The sequence below is a fragment of the Ziziphus jujuba genome, chromosome 3 (assembly GCF_031755915.1).
Source record: "Ziziphus jujuba cultivar Dongzao chromosome 3, ASM3175591v1".
NCBI lineage: Eukaryota > Viridiplantae > Streptophyta > Magnoliopsida > Rosales > Rhamnaceae > Ziziphus > Ziziphus jujuba.
The window spans coordinates 8,499,311-8,523,524 of NC_083381.1; the positions used below are offsets into that span (position 1 = coordinate 8,499,311).

Here is a 24,214-nt window from a genome sequence, read left to right on the forward strand (position 1 = left end):
TTTTAAATCTATCACAATCTTTTCTTAAATTCCACTACCTGTATCTTCTTCTAATAGGATTGTTTTCGGGGCTTTTTCTAGATATTCAAAACTGTTCCGTTTAGGAAAACCCTATTGAATTGATATTGATATTGAGAGTTCAATTGATGTGTCACCTATGAATGTGTTATTTTAAGAATATAAGAAGAAGTTGATCTCATCATGGATGTGTCATTTTTAGAATTCCAAAAAAATTAATTTTTGGATTTTTTCTTTAAAATACAAATTTAAATTTAATTTATTATATAATATTAAATTTAATTACTTATACGTTTTAACTTTCTTATTACTTAGTAAACATAACAAGTGGAAAATTGATTCTTAGAAAATAAATTTCTGATAAATTAAATCTCAAAAATTAATTTTTTTTTTCTAAACTTTGATATTTTTCAAATAGGATTTAAAGGAAGCCTAACCAAATTATTCCAGTTAGTTTAACATTTGGCCTTTCTTTCTTTATTTATTTAATTATTATTTTTTTTGGAGTAAAGAACATTTTGTCTTTTTAAGGATGATCAGATGATTTTAATATGAGGTCTTCATTTAGTAGCTTTAGACCACATCAAATATTAAGATTTAAGATTTAAATAGTGACCAAATATAAATTTAGTAACATACTAAAATTTTATTTAATGAAAATAAAACATGTTCAGGTGATCAATAAATATAATTTTAAATCGCAGCATTTGATACTATTGAAGGATTAAAAATAATGTTTAATGTTAGTTTTGATATTAAATGTCAGGACCCATCCAAGATTCCTCCCCGGAACCCTAGACAAGCCCTGATCCCAGGGAAATACCACCGAACCTTCCAACGGAAAATCCGACAGCACCTCCCCTAAGGGTAGGACTAACAAAAAATTTCCTGCACTGAAAACACACTTCTATAAACATCCCCTTATTCCTCCCACGTTACTACAAGTTGTTTCCACAAATTTACAGCACTTCAAAGAAATAACAGCAACTAAGTGCATAAATAATAACTACATGTCCAATACAGTATATAGAGCATTATACAAATAAATATGAAATTAATACGATGACAGATAAGAAATAATACAGGATGGAGAGGAAAAATGGAAGAAATACTTCTTGGACTTTCGGCAACGAACTGAGACGTCGGGCTTGCCCCGGATGATCAACGTCTCCAACCTGGACCTAGGGGAACGGAATTTAAAAATGTGAGATGCTAATCATCTCAGTGAGTGACCATATCTACTGAACACCTTTAATATTATTAATATACCAAATAAAGAAATTTAATTAATACCAACAACTAAATAGATAAATAAATAATAAATAATTGAAGTAATATCTTCTTTCAAAACCCTCACTATTCACTCCGTTGGAAATATTCCCCTTTTAAAACATTTTCACAAAATCCGATACTTGTACTTCCCAAAAACCAAGGGATCAAATAATTTAATAAACAACAAATAAATAAATAAATGTAATAAATTATAATAAATAATTTTTTGTACTCTTTGGGGTTTGAAACTTTATCTGAAAATTTCACTTGACGCACCACACCATATACCAGTGATGCCCTCCGATACCCAGCTTCATGAGCACCGACTGGCGGGGAGATTAAAGAGAGAAACTTGCAAACGGCACTTCGGCGTCCCGACAGTACCGCTGCTGAAACCGTCATCCCGGCCAAGGAGGGGGCGGCTGATGCACAATATATAAGACTTGCCTGCCCTCGGTCCAATGGCAACTCACGGGAGACATAATACTTGCACGCTAAACCACATAATACTTGCGTGCTAAACCACGTGTACATACACCAGAACACCAATACTGTATGATGAAAATATACCAAATTTTCACAAATACCATCCCACATATTTTCATTTAACAACCCGCCACGAAAACATCGATAACCAATAACCAATAAAAATAATTTTCCTCGCAACACGCGGTTCAACAAATAATATACCACAGGCATAATGATGAAAATTAAACCACCAATTTAAACAAATAATTTTCCTTAAAATATTCAAACCAATTATGCCCAAAGATAATATAAAATCCAGACACAATTAATTACTAAAAATACTTGCTCATGTGTAATAAATACCATTTAATCACAATAAAATAATAGTCGGGAATTTCTTAGTAACCCAAAATTCCGTTTAGTATCAATGGGTAAATATATATATAAAATAATATTTTGTTCCCGATTATATTTAAAATACGCCACATGAGCACAAATTACAGATATCGATTTAACACCACATAAATATAATTAATTGCCCAAAATAGTTTTCAAGGTGGGCCACTCACCTGGAGCACGCAATTAAACCATGATCCACCATAGGATCAATTCCACAACCCACCGGTACTCCTAGAACACAATTCACACACAGTCAAATAAATTAATATTTTATTCGGGTAAATAATACCCGGTACTCGGGGGGTCAAACACAAACGTTATCCAAAATTGACAAATTATATGTCTATGGAAAGCTTGTGAGATGAGGATCACATTACCGACCTTCATTGAGTTCAATTCGACCGGCGGTGGATGGAAAGTTTCGGCCGAATTTAAACTTAAGGGATCTCTCAAACGGTGGGGATTTTGGACAATCTAACCCCGGAAATGGACTCAGAGGGGTAAAAAATGGTGGGATAGAGGTATGGGTCAGGTTGGGTTGGTCGGAAACAGCGAGAATCACCGGAAAAACTTAACCGGCCGCCGCCGACTTCACCGGCCCGATCTGGGCGTGTCCGGCGGCGACTGGCCAGAAAAATTGGAGGTTGAGGTCGTGGGGAGCTGGGCTTCACCGGCGGCCGGTGCGTGTGGCCGTCCGGCGACTGAAATCCGGCCAAATGGTCGGTCAAAGAGAGAGGGGGAGAGAGTAAAAGGGGAGAGAGAGAGAGGGAGAATTCCTGCTGGTTTTTTGACGAGCTCGGGGAAGAAGAAGGGAAGGAAAGGAAAAGAAAAGAGAAAGGTGTTTTCCCACGTAGGGAAAAGGAAAAAAGAAAAAAAAAAAGAAAAGAAAAAGAAAGGAAAAAGAAAATAAATTAAAAATACTTAAATAATATTAAAAATAATATTATTACATAAAATAACAATAAAATAATTTGGTAATAAGCATGGTTGACATGTGGCATCTCAACATGGTGACACATGATCACCTTCATTAAGTCACACGTGGCACATCGTTACACGTTTAAAAATAATATTAAAATAATACAGTATTTGAAAAACTCTACAGGTCCATAACTTCCAAACCACATGTCCAAATCGGACGTGCCGCTAGTCTACGGACTCGTATCGACTAGTAATTCACAACCATGCATGAGTCAAAGCTTGCATGAATAAAAAGTCAACTCTGACACCTCTTGGACAGTTTGGACCTCAACTTGTTTTACTCATAACTTTCAAATCGTAGCTCCGTTTTTGACGTGCTACTAGTCTATGAACTCATGCCAACGTGTACTTCATAACGGTATCTCAGTCAACCTAGAATTCCAACCGGAACAAAAAGTCAACTTTTGACCCATTGGTCAACGGTCAAAATCAATGGTCAACAGTCAACCTCGGTCAATGTGCAAAAATTCCAACATGGTTCGGGACGGGGTGTTACATTAAAGTCCTATTTATTGCTATTAGTGGTGATCACCAGTTTATATGGCAATTTTTAATTGGCGGCATTTAATTCTATTACTTTTTATATTAAAACTTTAAAAACAAACTCTTTAATAGTAATCATTTAAATTGACATATAATTATAAATAAGTTTTACATATGATCGTTCACTAATAATGATAAATAATATTTTTTTGATATTAAAAAATTAATTTAAACCTAGTTCTATGTTTATATATTTATATATATGTATCTTTATATAATCATCGCGATTTATGTGTATGCAGAGACATTAGGTAACCATGCATTCAGGTATTCTCTCATACATATGAGCGACATTGCATTTAATAAGTAGTAAATATCATTAATTAATCTTTTATGAAGCATTCGATCATCAAAGTTCAACTTAAACCATTTGGTTTTAAAAATGCATCAACTTCCTCAAAAACATAAAGATATATATCTATGATCTAATTTGGAACTAAAAGAAAATTAAATTTTGCTAAAATCCAATGAACAATATAGTAAAAAAAGCGTCTCTTTAAGAACAAAAGATCGATGATAATAACTTCTAGTATTAACGTCCTAACAACAATGACTTCTAGTGTTTGAACTTCCATGTCAGGATCGTAGCAAACCTCTATGCTAAAAGAAAATTCAAATTATATTTGTGGATTATTACGGCAATCTGCTTGTGATCAATATGTGTTAGAGGTCTTAATAGTAAAATTTATGAATCAAAATCATATATATGACCATAACCATATGTTATGTCTTAATTAAATGTAGGCGACTTTGACAAATTGTGTGATATATATAATTTTAATCTATGTTTATTGGATTAGTGGCCTATTATATTTAATTAGAAGACCATTCTTTAAAAAATTTAAGCTATTAGGAGTTAGATTATCATTACATCAAGTATATATATATATATATATATATATATATATATATATATTTAATTAATACTTCACCTCATTTATAGCGTGTCTTTTTAGGATTCATTTTGAATTGTATATGTGCATTTGTACTGACTTGTTAAATTTTAAACTTAAAATCTCAATAACCAAAAATAATAATAATAATAAATAAAAATAAAGATAAAAAAATTACGACCCCAAGATCTTTAATTTCAATATGATATCATATAGAATTACTATAATTGCTTTTGGAAAGAGTTAAACTTTTTAAAAGAAAGGCAATTCAATAAAGTTTTAAAGTTAAAAACCTAAATGTAAACCTTGACAATTCCATTATAAAAAAACCAAAATACGTCATCCAAGGAGGTGTTAAACAAAACTAAATATAATAATGATCCACCGTTAAATGGCTTGAGTTTTTTTTTTAAAAAAATAGTAATAGTAATTAGGTGTTTGAAAATGGATCATTATTATTTTTATGCTTTTCTTTAACAATCCATCGAGTATACAGAGGGGATTGATAATTTATTATATATACATATATATATAGTAATAAGCTGGCGACATATCTTAATTCACTTTTATCATTAGCTACAAGAGTAGAATTAATATTTCTTTGTAAAGTTTTAAGTCAAATTATTTCCTTTTGAATATCTATATATATATATATATATATGTACTCAAACCAGCGACTTGCTGCAAAATAAGAAAAACTGAAAGAATTCCATTTCATTTCATAGATTTTCTTACTAAATTTTTGTTTTGTAATTCATTAATTTGACCCCTTTTTTTTTTTTTTTTTTCCCTGTTATTTTACTATAAATGAATGAAACAAAAGGTCCAAGACTCTTGATTGAGAGAATTCTCAAAGAAGCTAAAACCAAACTCAATCCATACCAACGGTTGAGGCTTGATCTTATGAGTTCATGATATTTATGACCAAATATTGCAATGTTTTGTTCGACATTTATGATACTTATGCTACCTAGTTTGCTTCCAATTTAAATTAGTCGTATGCAGTATCAGGTAAATGTATCCTAAGTATTCAGAATGCCTCTACTTTAAGACACGACCCGAAACATGTCCTGCCCTGTATATCCAAGCTCTGGCTATCTTATTAAGCAAGAAAAGGAAAAGAATTCTATGACTAACGAAGAACAAATTGCAGCTGTTAGATGATCAAACAGCTGCTTTACTTTAATCATATAGTAGGCAGCTTGTCACAAACTTGTCTCACATCTGGCCAAGACTGTGGACTTGTTTGCAGGCTTGAAAATGCTATCTCTGAAATGGAGACCACTTGGTCTGCTATTTGCCTCCTTGGAGGTGAGAGACGTTGATCCAATATATCCTTAATGAGATGATAAGATGATCTCGTAGATGCTTTCCCAGAGATCAATCTTCTAAATTTACTTCCATTGATCTTCAAAGAAATATGAGTTTGAGTTAATATTTTCAAACTGTGATATACTTTATACATGCCAATTGTAAATAAGTCAAGTACATTTTTTCCGGTCACAGTCATTTAAATTCTGTTCATGAACGTTATTCTATTTATGTATTTAAAGGCCTTAAATGAGCTTACACGGAAGAAATCTCTCTAATGTATATATAGTGAATATGCGTAAAGTACAATGATGATGATTTGGTTCTCATGCCTCATCAAGAAAAAGGTACAATGACCATGATTTTGTTTTAAATCTTTTAGCTATGTAAATCCCTTCCATTTTTCTAGGAATTTTTCAGTCCTTGTTTTAGCAAAAATAAAAAGTATTATTTCTACTGTTAGAATGATTTTTTGATGGAATTAACAGCATATGTGATTTCCTGGTTACTAAAAAGAACCAAGTTAAAAATGCAGTCTTGATTGTTAACAAATTAAGGAATCACATTGATTGAAAGCTTACCAATTTGATTTTCTGGTTCCTGCAAACAAAGTCCAATTTGATGAGCTTGGATATAAAATTTTAGCAGAACCATTATCTAGAGAACTGCTATAGGAGGGAATACAGCACCAGTTGATTGCAAACAGGAAGAGTAGCATGTAACCAAATTTTTTAGAGATTATACAGAATGACAGATCTTTTTTTAAAAAAAAAAAAATTATTAATTTCCATTTTGATGTAGCTTGAGAAATTTCAGAAATAATATGATGACAAATCAAAAGTATTTTAAACAACCTAATATGTGTTTCTAAAATCAATTTACCGTGAAAAAAAAAACAAAAAACCCGGTTTGTAACGTCGATATCTATTTTGTTCAATATCAGACAATATTTAAGCACTTATGCTCACAAATTCTTAAGCACTGCCTTTCTGTCTAGCAGTCATTTGGTTTAAAATCTCAAATTATTAATTGAGCTTAGAATATTTGCATATTCCCAACTAAAAATGTGTCTTAGGAAACTAACAGTTTTTCTATTAAAGATCTTTATAATTAATTTAAGAATCCGGGTTTAAAACGTGTAAAAGTGAAATAAAAACAAGACAATATGTGATGTAGTTTCTCCATTAAGCTATTAAAAACCAAATTTGCTGACTCAATGAGACATGTCACAACAGAGAAAAAGATGTCACAAACACATAGATAATATGAAGAAAAGGAAAAGCTGCAACTAATTTCAAACATTGCAACGGTGCAATGGTACAGAGCGGCTTTAATTTGGATGGTACCAAAGTTGGCAGACACCATGGACTTGAATGCATAAAACCAAATGCTGGAGTTGCAATGGAGACAACTTTTTCTTATACTTGATAATTTGAAGGTGAGAGGCGGTGATTCAATAAACAACTGGTGGTGATGATAATGATGATGTTGATAGAGACGAGATTAGATCCCTTGGTTGGATGCTTTCCTATAATCAAATCAATCATAGAAATACATGACACATTATAAATTCAAAGGAATTTTAGATAAAGACAAACAAAAAGAAAAGAAACATCCAACAAAGTGACAGAACGAAAGAAAATACATATAAACACACAATATGAAAGCAAGGATGGATTGCAACCTTTCAGTATATCCAAGTTGGGGGATCAAGCAGCTGCCTCAATGTACTAGCATGAAGAGGCTCTGATAACGATGGTAAAGAACTTGATAGCTTATCAGCGACTTGCTTCATAGTTGGCCGAGACCGTGGACTTGGTTGCAGATATGCAAATGCTATGTTCACAATGGAGACAACTTTCTCTCCTGCTTGCCTTTTTGGAGGTGAGAGACGTTGATCCAATAAATCCTTTAGCAGAATTTGATGAACAGCTGGTGTTGATGATGACGATGTTGATGCTGACAGAGACAAGATAAGATCTCCTGGATGTTTTCCCATGATCAGCTCCAATACTACAACCCCAAAGCTGTACACATCGCACTTGTCATTTACTTCCATTGTGTAAGCAAGCTCTGATAACAAAATGCATTTAAGTTAAATATTTTCCAGAAATGAGATAAGTTTTGCCAATTAATTAAACTATCTCCACTTGTTAAATAATGATAATGTTTCATGTCAAGCAAAGGCATAGACACGAAAGTTCTCAACTTACACAATAACAGAGTAGTAAAGCTAGAGATTCTCTAGTGGTTCCAAAATGGGGGGGGGGGGTGTTGGAGTCTAAACATGAATTGGCATAGGTACATTTACCAGCAAGAAAATATAGCATACTGACCAGCCAAAAAAGTTATTTTTTTTTCCCCTTAGATAAATCGGTCATGTCTATTACAAAAAATAGTCAAAAGATGTATTCTAAATTATTAAAGGAAAGCCAATTTGTTGGGAGACATACCTGGGGCAGAGTATCCAAAGGTTCCTGCAAATGGAGTCCAATTTGATGTGTTTGGATCTAAACTTATAGCGGAACCAAAGTCAGAAATGTGAGCTTCATATTCATCATCCAATAGAACATTCTTACTTGCTATGTCTCTATGAATTATAGTAGAACTTAATCCTATTGATATGGGTACTAAAGTTTTACCCCTGAGCAGGTTTAATTCATGTAAAACCTTGCTCAATATTGGGGTAGGCTAATGTTGATTTAAGGGAAGATTGCAAGGAGGGTTCACAGAGTTTCTGCTATTAATTACACTCTTGAGGATTAGGTGGAGGAATGTAAAGAAATAATCCTCAAGAGTTGAGGAGTTTGAGAATTGATGTGCATCTGCTGTCTAAGCTTGTGCATAAAGGAAGTAAGAAACGATGCGTTTTGGATATAATACATTTACACAGTTTTGAGAAGAAGAACGACAGCGTTTTTCATCTGGTTTTAATGATTTAAGTAGGATGGTGTCGTATTGGCGCAACGGTGGTTTTATCTGGATAACAGAATCACATGCAGGCCATGTGAATTAGTTATGGTGGTTATATGAAGGGCTAAGTATCATTGGTCCACGTCATTTGGATTGCCACATCAGCAACAGCAATGCTGGATATATATAACGGTCTTCATCTTCTTCATTCTTACTTCTGTTTTTCAGAATTGCAGAGCTAAGTGTTGAGTTTGTGTTTCAGTGATTGTGAGAGGAAGTTGAGTTCTTCGCGTTTGTACAAACTCATCAAGATAATCTGTAGGTGTAAGAACAATTTCTTTGTGAAATTGGTTAAGACAGATTGAGTGAGGGTGTATGTGGGCTTACGGGTTGGGTTGGGTGTTGTTTTGAGTGATTCACCATTAAAGAACCTGTTAAGCTCTTGTTTTTCCTCATTTTATCAATAATAGCAGAAGCTCAGAACCTGAGCACGAGGACGTAGGCAATAGTTTTTGGCCGAACCTCGTTAAATCGTGTGTGTATCTCATTGATTTTATTTCTTGTTCTTGCTACTTTCCACAACGAGTGGTATCAGAGCAAGGTTAGGAAAGTTGGTGGAGATTCTTTATCAAGAACCAGGTAATTTCATATGATCAAGAATGGCATCAAAGATTGAGGTGGAGATCTTCAATGGCAAAGGGGACTTCCTGCTTTGGAGGAAGAAAATGAAGGCTGTTCTTGTCCAGATGAAAGTAGCAAGAGCCATAGATGGAACATTCTCTGCAGATCTCTCAGAAGACAAGAAATTGGAGATGGATGAGATTGCTCTAAGTACGATCATTCTTCACTTGTCAGATAATGTGCTGAGAAAGGTAGATGATGTAACCACCACTTCTGAAATGTGGCATAAACTAGAACAACTGTATCTGGTAAGGTCTTTACCTGATCGTATTCTTTTGCTTGAGCAGTTCTTTGGCTTTAAGATGGACACCAATAAAGATTTAGACTCTAATCTTGACATGTTTAATCGTTTAATACTTGATCTTGCAAATTGTAAAGTCATTTTTAGTGATGAACACAATGCTGTGATTTTGTTAAATTCTTTACCTGAGTCTTATAGAGAGGTCAAGAATGCCATAAAGTATGGCCGTGATTTCTTGTCCTTAGATATGGTGATAAGTTCTTTAAAATCTAGGGACATTGAAATGAAATCTGAGTCTAAGGGTGAAGGACTTAATGTTCGAGGAAGAAGTCAAGCAAGGACTTTTGGTAATTCTGAGTTTAGAGCCAAGAGTAGAGATCACTCTAGATCCAAGTCTAGAACTAGAGGTCGAAAATGTTATTACTATAAGAGGGAAGGTCATATAATGAAATTGTATTACAAGAAGAAGAGAGATGACAAAAGTAAGACTCAGGTGAGTAGTGATCTTGCTGCTGTCACCTCAAGTGAAGAGTCTGGTGAGGTTCTTGTGGCTGACACTGAACAAAATAAGACTGAATGGGTTCTAGACTCAGGATGTTCATTCCATATGAGTCCTATACTTGATATTTTTCAGTCTTATAAGGAATATGAAGGAGGACAGGTTCTCCTTGGTGATGATCATTCCTGTAAAGTTGTTGGTATAGGTAATGTTCAATTTAAACTAGATGATGGTACTGTTAAGACTCTAAACTCAGTTAGATATGTGCCTGGTTTAAGGAGAAATTTAATTTATCTTGGAATGCTTGATGAGGTTGGTTATACCACTAAAACTGAGAATGGAAAAATGAGGATTTCAAAAGGCTCTTTTGTTGCTTTTAAAGGCATTTAGAAAAATGGTTTGTATGTTTTGCTTGGCGAGGCTGTGTCTAATTCTTGCAATGCTTCAATTCATACTTCTGCAGATAAAACTCTGCTATGGCATAATAGATTAGGCCATATAAGTGAAAAATGCATGTATTATCTGAATAAGCAACAAGTTTTTGGTAAGGATCAGATAAACAAATTAGATTTTTGTGAAAACTGTATTTTAGGTAAGCAACATAGGCTCAGTTTTAATTTGAATTCAAATAGAGCTATAGCTGTGCTTGATTATGTTCATGCTGATCTTTGGGGTCCTGCTAAAGTCTCCACTCAAAGTGGAAACAGATACTTTATGTCTATCATCGATGACCATTCTAGGAAAGTGTGGGTCATCTTATTGAAGTCCAAAGATGAGGCCTTCAATAAGTTTAAAGAGTGGAAACTACTTGTTGAAAAACAAGCAAATAGGACAGTAAAGGCTTTAAGAACAGATAATGGTCTTGAGTTCTGTAATAGGGAGTTTGATAATTTCTGTAAGACTCAAGGAATGGTGAGACATAGAACTGTCAAGCATACCCCTCAGCAAAATGGTGTTGCTGAGAGGATGAATAGGACCTTGCTTGATAAGGTAAGGTGTATGTTAGTGTCATCAGGCTTGCCAAAGCTGTTTTGGGGTGAAGCAGTTATGACTGCTATGTATCTTGTTAATTTGTCACCATCAACTGCTTTAAATTTTGAAACACCTGAGTATGTCTGGTATGGAAAGTTGCCAAATTATGATAATTTGAGAGTGTTTGGATGTGCAGCATATGCACATCAGTCAGAAGGTAAGCTTGAACCTAGAGGCATCAAATGTATCTTTCTAGGATATCCTCAAGGTGTCAAAGGCTATAGGCTGTAGGTTAAGGACATAAATGGTTTTAAAGTCATTGTTAGTAGAGATGTCATTTTCAATGAAAATATTATGCCTTGAAAGAATACTAACAGTGCAGGTACTGAAAGTGAACAACCACAACACATGTCAAGGCAAATGGACTTAGTAATGCCTGAGATTGATTTTCAAGACAATGAGGGAAGTGCACCAAAGGAATCATCATCAGAAGCTGAAGTCCATGGAACTCCTGAGCATTCAGAATTAGAATCAGATGAAGAAAGGCAAGGACAACAGCTTTCTTCACCTTCAAGAACTGTTGCATCACCATGATACCTGTTGACTCGAGATAGAGCCAGAAGAAGGATTATTCCAAATAAGAGATACAGCTATGCAGATTTTATTGCATATGCTTTAGTTGGATTTCAAGAATTCTCTGATAATGAACCTCAGAATTATAAAGAAGCTATGAAGTCTTCAGAATCAGCAAAATGGAAGCAAGCAATGGATGAGGAAATGCAGTCACTTCATGATAATCATACATGGGATCTGGTGTTGGCGTCTGCAAAACAAAGAGTTGTTGACTGTAAATGGATTTATAAAGTTAAGGAAGGGTTGACCAAGTCAGATCCAGTGAGATTCAAGGCAAGATTGGTAGTAAAGGGGTTTACCCAGGTTGAAGGTGTGGATTATAATGAAATCTTCTCACCTGTAGTCAAATATACCACTATTCGAATCATTCTCTCTTTAGTTACACATTTTGATTGGGAACTAGAACAATTGGATGTAAAGACTGCTTTTCTTCATGGGGATTTGGAAGAAACTATTTACATGAAACAACCAGAGGGATATGAAGTGACTGGAAAGGGTGGAGAGTTAGTATGCATGCTAAAGAAGTCTCTCTATGGTCTAAAACAGTCACCAAGGCAGTGGTATAAAAGGTTTGATACCTTTGTGGTGAAGGCTGGTTTTATGAGGAGCAACTTTGATAGTTGTTTGTACTTCAAGGAGACAGCAAGCTCAAATGCTATATTTCTGCTTTTGTATGTAGATGATATGTTGTTGTCAGGACCAAATGCAAAAGTTATTGATTCAGTTAAGAAGTTACTAAGTTCAGAGTTTGATATGAAGGAGCTTGGTCTGGCAAAAAGGATTTTGGGCATGACAATTGAGAGGGACAGAAGAAATAGAAAGATGAAACTTCAACAGACTTCATATGTTCAAAAGATACTTTCCAAGTTCAATATGAGTGAAGCTAAGCCTGTTTCTGTGCCTCTAGGTGGTCATTACAAGTTGTCAATGGAACAGTGTCCTAGTAATGAACAAGAAAGAGAAGATATGATCACTGTACCATATTCAAGTGCAATAGGTTCAGTTATGTATCTTATGATCAGTACAAGGCCAGATTTGGCTTATGCAGTAAGTGTGCTCAGCAGGTTTATGTCAAATCCTGGAAGGAGTCATTGGGATGCAGTAAAGTGGCTCTTAAGGTATTTAAAACTCACTGCAAATGAAGGATTGGTGTTTAAAGGCAGCAAAGATGGAATAGAATTGCTTGGCTACACAGATGCAGATTATGCTGGAGATCGAGATAAGAGAAAGTCAATCTCAGCATATGCATTCACTGTTTGTGGGAATTGTGTAAGTTGGAAGTCACATTTACAAGCCATAGTAGCTTGTCTACTACAGAAGCAGAATATATGGCAATCACAGATGCTGCAAAGGAAGCAATATGGATTAAAGGTTTACTGTCAGAACTTAATATGTTACACAAGGCTGTCATACTCTATCCAGACAGTCAAAGTGCAATACATCTTTCTAAGAATCCTGTATTTCATGAGAGATCAAAACATATTCAGATTAAATATCATTTCATACGGGATATGGTGGAAAGGAAGGAAGTAAAGTTAGAAAAGGTACCTACAGAACTTAATCCTATTGATATGGGTACTAAAGTTTTACCCCTGAGCAGGTTTAATTCATGTAAAACCTTGCTCAATATTGGGGTAGGCTAATGTTGATTTAAGGGAAGATTGAAAGGAGGGTTCACAGAGTTTCTGCTATTAATTACACTCTTGAGGATTAGGTGGAGGAATGTAAAGAAATAATCCTCAAGAGTTGAGGAGTTTGAGAATTGATGTGCATCTGCTGTCTAAGCTTGTGCATAAAGGAAGTAAGAAACGATGCGTTTTGGATATAATACATTTACACAGTTTTGAGAAGAAGAACGACAGCGTTTTTCATTTGGTTTTAATGATTTAAGTAGGATGGTGTCGTATTGGCGCAACGGTGGTTTTATCTGGATAACAGAATCACATGCAGGCCATGTGAATTAGTTATGGTGGTTATATGAAGGGCTAAGTATCATTGGTCCACGTCATTTGGATTGCCACATCAGCAACAGCAATGCTGGATATATATAACGGTCTTCATCTTCTTCATTCTTACTTCTGTTTTTCAGAATTGCAGAGCTAAGTGTTGAGTTTGTGTTTCAGTGATTGTGAGAGGAAGTTGAGTTCTTCGCGTTTGTACAAACTCATCAAGATAATCTGTAGGTGTAAGAACAATTTCTTTGTGAAATTGGTTAAGACAAATTGAGTGAGGGTGTATGTGGGCTTACGGGTTGGGTTGGGTGTTGTTCTGAGTGATTCACCATTAAAGAACCTGTTAAGCTCTTGTTTTTCCTCATTTTATCAATAATAGCAGAAGCTCATAACCTGAGCACGAGGACGTAGGCAATAGTTTTTGGCCGAACCTCGTTAAATCGTGTGTGTATCTCATTGATTTTATTTCTTGTTCTTGCTACTTTCCACAACAGTCCATATATCCCAGGTCTTGGTATACTCCAAACTGTTCTGATATATTTCCTGTCAGTTCATTCCCTTGAAGGTCAACACGGAATAAAGAAGTGTAATTCCTCATGCTTTGTGGATTGGAACCTTTGAAGTAGTTACCATACGCTATAAACCATGTTAGCTTCCCACGGAGACAAAAATTTTCTGGAAGATAACCAGACAAGAAGTTTTCGCTTACTTCAAAATCTTCTAGATTTGTAAAGTTGTCGAATATATGTGGAGGAATGGCTCCTATAATTTTGTTAGTGAACAAAGTGATGTGGGCGAGGGAGCTAAGATTCCCAATGGATGCAGGAATTGATCCAGTGAGATCATTTTCAAATAGATGAAGCTCACGGAGCAATTTAAGCTTTCCAATCTCAAGAGGGATGGATCCAGTTATTTTGTTTCCATGAAGACTTAACTCGTTTTAAGTTGCTCAGATTTCCAATGGAAATAGGAATTGATCCTGTAAGATTGTTACCATAAGCATAAAACACCTCAAGAGATATCAACATGCCAATTTCAGGTGGTTTGGTGCCGTTTAAATAATTCCTTTCCAAATAAAGGATACGCAAACTTGTCAAAAAGCATATTTGTGATGGGATGTTTTCAGAAATATGATTTTTAGATATGTCAAGGTAAGTGAGTCTGGAAAGTGTGGAAATATCAGAGGGGATACTTCCATAAAATGTGATACAAAAACTATTATCGAAGAAGTTTTAAAAATTACACTTTTTACATTTAAAGACCCTTTTTATTATATGAAAGATCCTTTTTATTTTTAAAAAATTCTTTAACCATGCCCTAAGGAAATAGAGAAACAAATAAGAGAATATCAGCCTCGGGCTTATTTTTTTTTAATTGTTCAAAATCCGATGTTTCTCAGGTAAGACGTCTCGTCTTTATTCCACTGGCCTACAATTTTTTAAAATTTCAATTATGACTACCAGTGGGAGGGACCATTGGCAGATAACAAATATTCGATTAAATACATTTAATTATGTATTAACTTTTTAATTTTCCATCTCCCTGTTCATATTATCTATATATTATTTCTTGGAACTCGGGTCTTTGTTTGGTCAATATGATCCTTAGAAAACGGGTCTTTGTTTATTAATTAATAAGGTCGTCTTTGTTGTTAGATCAAAAATTGCTTCGGTTCAAGCTAAGATTAAAGTATAATTTTCTATCTACCTGTTCATGTTCTATATATATATATATATAATATAATATATATGTATATGCCCGCTATCTCTTGGCATGGTGCGGCCTTAATCTGTTTTGATGAGCAAGTAAGAAATTTTAAATAATCCTATTTCTCATCTCTATATCTTATTCATAAAGTTTTGAATAGCAAAACTCGAAGAAATATCAAAGTATTTTTTCGCTGAAAAATCTTATTTATTTCATCGACGGCTAGAAATCATATCCATGGTTGTCAGTTTACATATTTCTAGAAATTATATTCATGAGTTAATTAAGATAATACTTATAAAGATATTGCTTTATATTTGTTTATTTTTCGTAAGTTAATTATGAAAATAAGAGGAATCATTTTGACTCTTGGAGCAAGTGCCTAGTATATTTTTTCTCTTGTATAAGGTGATTTCAAATTGGCGTTTTAGTTGACTACATTTCTTGTTTTCTGTTGTGCATGGTTTTGGCAGGTTTGCTAGACTACTAGATTCATTCGAAAGGATAGAGTGGAAAAGAAAGCGTATTTTAGTCTTTCCTATTATGCCTACTTTCATGAATATTATTCTCATTATGCTTCTTTGGATAAGTTATAAAATATCGGTACTATTGTATTTGTACGACTAGATATTCATTATCGTTTGGATACCTTTATGTTGATGTTGGGTTTTACATATTATAATGATTATTCTCTTTGCAATCACTAAAATTAAGTGATCCAAATTTCACTTAAAAAAAAAAAAAAGAAGGAAAAATTAAATAATAATAAATAAATAGAACATTTAAAAACTAAAAAAATAAAAAATAAAAAACAGAGTTAAATAGAAAATAAAGAGGAAATAAAGAGGAAATAAAGAGACATAGACCATAACCAAGCTAGTGGTAGCATCAATGTAGGATTGGTGTCACTAAATATATATTCTAAAAGTGGCAATATTACATAGTTGCCACAACTTAAGTGTTGAGTGGCAAAAATGCATCGCCATTAAATAGTAGCACCAAAAGTGGCACCATTGAATAATTGCACAAATATTTACTATATATTTGCAAATTTCAGTACCAAAGAGTGGCACGATTAATGACAATTGCTTTTGCCCTAGTAAATTTTATAGTGGAAAGATATACTGTACCACTAATAATAAAAGAAAACTGTGGCAAAATTTTTTATTTTTGCCACCAAGCATCTTTAGTGGCAACTAAGAAGCAAAATTTTTCTATCCCAATAAATATTTAGTAGCTAAAAGTATGTATTAGTGGCATGTGTGCTTGCCACTGAATGTGTTTTATCTTGTAGTGACGTGAGCATTCCTGGCTACTTAAAATATTATTCATTATGTATTAACTTACAACAAAAGGGTTTACCTTCTGTTTCCATAAAATTAATCAGTATTATATATTTATAAAGATTTATACTTCTTAAAAATGGAATTCAAACAAGACATTACATTGTTATCAACAGGTTAAAAAAGATTCCGAGCATGGTCTTTAACATGGTTATAATTCAAACCTGGGCTTTCCTAAATCAACTTGCTTGTTATTTTTCAACATTTTGATCACTTAATGGTCTTTAAAATGGTTAATTACATGTATACATATACATATACATACATATAAATATAAATATACATATACATACATATAAATATAAATATACATATATATATATATATATATATATATATATATATATATATATATATATATAAATATAAAGAGGTCCAAGATTCTTGATTGAGAGAATTCTCAAAAAGGCTAGAACCAAACTCAATGCATATCCAGATAGAGAATTCCATGAAAATAACCAACTTTTACAGACAACGATTGAGGCTTGATTCAAAGATTATTCATCTTAGGAGTTCATGATATTTATGACCAAATATTGCAATGTTTTGTTCAACAATTTATGATATTTGTGCTGTATAGTTTGCTTCCAACTTAAATTAGGTGTATTTAGTATCCAGCAAGTGGATCCTAAGAATTCAGATGTTTTTTTCCCAGTCAAATTGTCAAATACATATATCCTAATCATGAATGACAACTTTAGATGTTACGATTAGAGTTTAAACCATATTTTCGTTCATATGACTATTAAATGAGGAAATGCAGCATTCGGGGGGTAACAGAGTAATATATATATATATATATATATATATATATATATATATCATTGCTGTCGGGATTATATTCCCAAGGCAGGTGAATATTGAATATTGAATTTGTTTTTTGCAGGGCTTGTGCTTATAAGTGTTGTTGCAGCAGGATAACAGCGTGTGCCTCATGCTAGATAATGGACCGAAATAAACTGCAAATTTTGCTTCCATGACATCTGTTAAAATGTGTCATGAAAGTGTTTGTTCCCAAAAAAATTCCTCCATTATAAGAGCAAGAAGCTAGACACAACAAAATTCCTCTACTCAACAGGACATGAACAAATCCCTATAATCCAAGCTCTGGCTATCGTATTAAGCAAGAAAAGAAAAAGAAATCTATCGTATTAAGCAAGAAAAGAAAAAGAAATCTATGGGTAATGAAGAATGTGTTAGAAATTTTATGGATCTAAATATACATAATAAATTCCATAAATCATAAATTACTAACCTCCAAACGCAGCCATTGATAAATTAGATCTTTAATCCTACAAAATAAAAACAACGTAAAGTAGTGCCTATGGACACACTACTCTCAAACCACTCTCAGATCTCTGAAAACCCTAATATCAAAATACCGTATGGCATATGTTTATTTGCTTGCCCTAGACCTTTTATAGTCTCTGCAAGTCACACTTACCCATTAATTTTAACACACACAAAATACTAATAATTTAATAATATAATAATAGTAGAAAAATATGGGTAAGTCAATGGGCTTATAAAGAGAGTTGGTCCTCCAGTCCAATGGGCCAACTGGAGTCTTATAGAGAGTGTGTGACCAAGGGCCCTACTACAAAATAATAAAATAAGCCAGTCCCATTAATGGCATAAATAGACCCTGTAAGTGAGTAATTGATTATGCCAAGTCCACAAATATTAATTTATTCAACATTCTCCCACTTGGACTGCATAATCATCATCATATAAAATCCAAACTCACTTACTATAGAATCTCCCGAACCATAATGCCATTTCATCCAAATATATAGTATACCGACAGGGCACAACAATATACTAGACTAGGTAGTAGAGATTCTCTCAGTAAATCTCCCAAAACATGATACCATTTCAACTGAGTACTTTGCATGCCATAAACTCAGTCTAGGTAGTAGAGATTTACCTAACCATGTGCAATCCCCCAACGCACAAAACCATTTCATTCAAGCACATTGCGTATCGACAGGATACAACAATATATCCAAACTAGGTAGTCGAGATTCACCATGGTACCTGTGGATCAACATACACATATACATAGACTAATAGTCTCAACATGCCTGTAAATATAAGGAGCAATAATATGTGTAATAAATCATCTCATAAATAAATAATGATCCACATACATCAATGTATTAAAATATTCAAAGAAATAAATAATACTCAACATGGATATTACTACAGAAAACATAACAAACTCCCACTGACCCAAAGCAGTCTCAACTGCCTAACAATCCCATACAGGACACATGCTCCTCAAATATGCCTACCGGTAAAGCTTTGGTCAGTGGATCTGCCACCATGCTATAAGTCGGCGTGTGAACAACAGTAATGAGGCCCACTTCAACTTTCTCCTTTACCACAAAATATTTCACATTAATGTACTTCGCACCAGGAGTACCTTTTAAATTATTGGAGAAAGACACCGCTGCAGTATTATCACAATACATCACAATAGGCCTCTCAATGGAGTCAACTACTCCTAAATCACGGATAAAATTCCGTAGCCAAACTGCATGACGGGTAGCCTCATAACACGCCACATATTCTGCCTCCATAGTCGAGGATGCTGTCACTGACTGCTTGGCACTCCGCCAACACACAGCACCTCCTGCCATGATAAATATATAACCAGTGGTAGATTTCTTATCATCCACACAACCTTTATAGTCTGCATCACTATAACCCACGACTTCAAGAGAGTTGGTGCGACGATATGTCAACATATGATCTTTACTACCCTGAAGATACCTAAAGACCTTCTTAATTGCTTGGTAATGAATAGGACCAGGATTGCTCATAAATCTACCAAGCACACCCACAGCAAAAGCTATATCAGGCCGTGTACATACTTAAGCATACATCAAACTACCTACTGCTGAAGAATAGCGAACATTCTTCATTGCCATCCTTTCTCTATCATTATTGGGACACTGATCTTTAGAAAACTTTTCACCTTTCGTAACCGGTACACTTCCAGGAGAACAATTATGCATATCAAATCTCTTAAGAATTCTATCAATATAAGCTCTCTTAGACAATTGCAATACATAATTAGTTCTATCTCGAACAATCTTGATGCCCAAAACAAAAGAAGCCTCACCAAGATCTTTCATATAAAAATGGTTGCACAACATCTGCTTTATCTCAGTTAATAGGTCAGTGTCATTAGTAGCCAAAAGTATGTCATCAACATACAACACTAGAAATATAAAACTGCTCCCACTGACCTTCATATATATGCATCTATCAACAACATTCTCCTTAAAGCCATTTTTGGTGACAACCTCATCAAACTTAAGATACCATTGTCTCGAAGCTTGCTTAAGACCATAAATAGCTTTCTTAAGCTTACAAACCAAATTACCATTCCCTGTTTGTTGGAAACCAACTGGTTGAACCATATATACATCCTCATATAAATCACCATTCAGAAAAGCAGTTCTGACATCCATTTGATGCAACTCTAGGTCATAATGTGCCACAATTGCCATAATGATTCTAAAAGAATACATTGTGGATACAGGAGAGAATGTCTCTATGTAATCAATTCTTTCCTTCTGGCTAAATCTTTTGGCTACAAGTCTAGCCTTATACCTCTCTGCTTGACCATTGGAGTCTCTTTTAGTCTTAAAGACCCATTTGCACCCTATAGGCTTGCTACCCAATGGTAACTCAACCAAATTGTAACATCCCACATCGGTTGGAGAGGGGCACGAAGCGGTCTTTATAAGGCTGTGGACACCTCTCCCTTCAAGACGCGTTTCCAGCTTCCGCTGCGAAAGTAAAACCGTGAGGGGGGCTACGGCCTGGAATATCCCAAAGCGGATAATATCTTGATTGGGCCTGGGAGGCCCGGGCCAGTGGGACTGGCAGGTGTAGGGGTGGGACCCCTAACCATTAAGATGCGTTTTGACAAAATCTTGAGGCCAAGGGGGAGAGAGGGAGTGAACTCTGGGCCAAAGAGGACAATATTTTGATGTGGGTGGACTGGGCCGTTACAGTGGTATCAGAGCCAGTACCCGGATCGGTGTGCCAGCAAGGACGCTGGGCCCCAAGGGGGGAGGATTGTAACATCCCACATCGGTTGGAGAGGGGCACGAAGCGGTCTTTATAAGGCTGTGGACACCTCTCCCTTTAAGACGCGTTTCCAGCTTCCGCTGCGAAAGTAAAACTGTGAGGGGGGCTACGGCCTGGAATACCCCAAAGCGGACAATATCTTGATTGGGCCTGGGAGCCCCGGGCCAGTGGGACTGGCAGGTGTAGGGGTGGGACCCCTAACCATTAAGACGCGTTTTGACAAAACCTTGAGGCCAGGGGGGAGAGAGGGAGTGAATCCTGGGCCAAAGAGGACAATATCTTGATGCGGGTGGACTGGGCCGTTACACAAATCCTAAACACCATTTGATGCCATGGATTTCATTTCATCTTCCATTGCATCCAAGCAAAAGTTTGAGTGTGAACTGGTTATGGCTTCCTCATAAGTGACTGGATTTGAATCATCACTTATGTCAAACTCATGCTCCTGCAAGTAAACCTCATAGTCATAAGGAATAGCTGATCTCCTAATCCTTTGTGACCTCCTCAAAGGTACATCAGCATCTGTAATAGCTGGAATATCCTGCTCTTCAACAATGAGTTCAGTCTGACCAACTACTGGTTCATCAACTACTGGATCAACAATATCTCTATCAGGAACAACTATACTGGGAATGAAAACACTTTCTTCTCTAAATTGAGATTTCTTTGGACCATTACTATCATCAAACCCAAAATCATCTTCAAAATAAATGGTCCTGTCTGATTCCACGATCCTGGTGGTGTGAAAAGGATAAAAGAATCTTGAACCCCTAGATCCTATACAATAGCCAACAAAATATCCACTAATGGTTTATAAATCCTTACTTCAGCTTTGCAACCCCATATTCGAAAATGATGCAAATTAGGCTTTCTCCCTGACCACAACTCAAAAGGAGTCTTAGAAACAGATTTACTTAGAACTTGATTCAAAATATAAGCAGCCGTCCTTAAAGTCTCTCCCCACAAATAATCTGGCAGCCTAGAATTTGCCAACATAGACCGCACCATATCCAACAAAGTTCTATTCCTTCTCTCAGCTATGCCATTTTGCTGAGGTGTACCAGGCATCGTATATTGCGCATCAATGCCACACTCACACAAATAAATAGCAAAAGGCCCTGGGTTCCTTCCAGTCTCATCATATCTACCATAAAACTCACCACCTCTATCAGAACTTACAGCTTTTATTTTCTTATTCTTTTGAAGCTCCATCTTTACCTTAAACTCTTTAAAGGCAACTAAAGAATCTGACTTCTCACGAATAAGCTCAACATGTCCATAATGAGAGTAATCATCGATGAAGGTAATTAAATATCTATAACCACCCAAAGCATTTGGTGTAAAAGGTCCACATATGTCAGTGTGGATTAACTCCAAAACATCTCCACACCTAGCTAACTTATCCTTTCTTACCTTGGCAGTTAACTTCCCTTTCACACATTCAACACAAGTCAACAGATTAGAGAAATCAAGATTAGGAAGTATCCCATCCTTTACTAACCTTTCCATTCTGTGCCTAGAAATATGTCCCAAACGTTTATGCCATAACATTGAGGAATTATCATTAACTTTTGGGCGTTTGGAAGCAACAATAGGAGCAACAACAGAATTAACAGAGAAATTGAGACAATTATTAAATAAATTAAGCTTATATAAATTTCCACATAAAGTTCCAAAACCAACAACTTTACCATCATGAAATAATTCAACTTTGTTATTTCCAAACAAAAAACTATAACCTTGACTATCCAAAACAGAAATAGATAACAAGTTTCTTCTTATTGAAGGTACATAAGAAACTTCTTACAACTCCAAAACATATCTAGTGGCAAGCTTTAACTTGATTGTTCCCACAATGTCCACCTTCACTCTTGAGCTATCTCCCATATAAACATGCTGCTCAAGATTGGTTGGGCCCCTTCGGCTTATCATCCCCTTTCTTCTCTTGCTTTCCCTTTAAGGTCCAACAATCTATCTTCTTGTGTCCAACTTTATTACAATAGCCACACCTTCCATTGAAGTACTCTTTCCTTTCTCCTATCTGATAAGCATCATCATACGTAGTATTATTCAAAAGGTCTAAATAATAATGCTTCTCATTCATATCAAATTTGATAAATTTCTTTCCTGTCTCCTCAAGAAGTTCCTTTGCTACATCAACCTTAGGAATATTAGTATATATAGCTTCATTCATGTAATTCTCCATCATCATGATGCAGCACTTATTAGAATGCTTCCAATCCTAATAAAGTTTCCTAATTACTACACTACTATCATTAGTTGGTATCTTGGGTGAATCTATTTCCAAAGCCAAATCCAATTTCATAAATGTCAAATTCATAACCAAGGTTTTTTTCACTTCTGATAATTTATCCCATCCAATTTCATCATGGTAGTCATGGGCAGAAGGTTTGGGGTGCTACTAGCTGTAAAAATAGTAAACAACAAGACATTCAAAAAATTTAAGACAATTCAATTACTATTTTCCAGCCCCTCAACACAAAAACACAAACATAAATATCGTTTAGGGTCTTTGTAGCACTAAAGATACCCTTACGTGGGCCAGGGACAGTCAACCAAATAACCACAATCAAATGCATTGAACTGAATCACCGACATGGCAACTTAGAACCTGCAATACATGGCATTTAATTAACTTCCACTGCCATTCCAGGCGTCATACAAAGCAACTAGAACTACCGACAGGGTAGCTTAAATACCCGTATAGACCCTGGTTAATAAGTGGGAAAAAAATAACATATTGGCAATTTCATGAAATAGGCAAATACAAAACATCCCATCCACTATACCAATATACATTACATTGGTACACATAATGCAGATAAAATAAGTCTCACGACAGGTGAGTACCTAAAATCCCACACTACTATACCAACTAGGCACAAAGTCACTTTGGGTAAGCTCACACAATCCAATTTTCCAATCACAAATATTTAATTTAATTTAATAAAATTGGAATGTGATAATTAAACAAATAAACAAACAATAAATAAATAAATTGAACAATTGAATCACTAAATTAATTAATAAATAAACAACAAATAAATCAATAAAAAAAATAAGTTTTTTTTTTTGGTCTGCTGACATCATCTGCTGATGTCAGCACGACACGTCGTTTGTTGACGTCAGCAGATGACGTCAGCAGTCAGCCCAAACGGCACGTCGTTCACGCCTTCTTCTTCACCAAAACGGGTCACCGGTGACCCGGTTCCAGTCCAAACGGGTCACGCGACTCGCTAGTCTTACCCGGCCATATCTCACCG

General features: G+C 35.0%; 1 protein-coding gene across 1 annotated transcript; it reads right to left on the reverse strand.

Moving 5' to 3' along the window:
* Window positions 1-6,965: 6,965 nt before the first annotated feature.
* On the reverse strand, window positions 6,966-9,254 carry LOC107422143 (probable leucine-rich repeat receptor-like protein kinase At1g35710). Its single transcript, XM_048476779.2, has 4 exons — window positions 9,230-9,254; window positions 8,339-8,500; window positions 7,570-7,958; window positions 6,966-7,413 (listed from the first exon to the last, which is right to left on the reverse strand). Exons 1-3 carry the CDS (start codon window positions 9,252-9,254, stop codon window positions 7,573-7,575), a joined length of 573 nt encoding a protein of 190 aa, XP_048332736.1. The 3' UTR covers window positions 6,966-7,413; window positions 7,570-7,572.
* Between the last annotated feature and the right edge of the window lie 14,960 nt (window positions 9,255-24,214).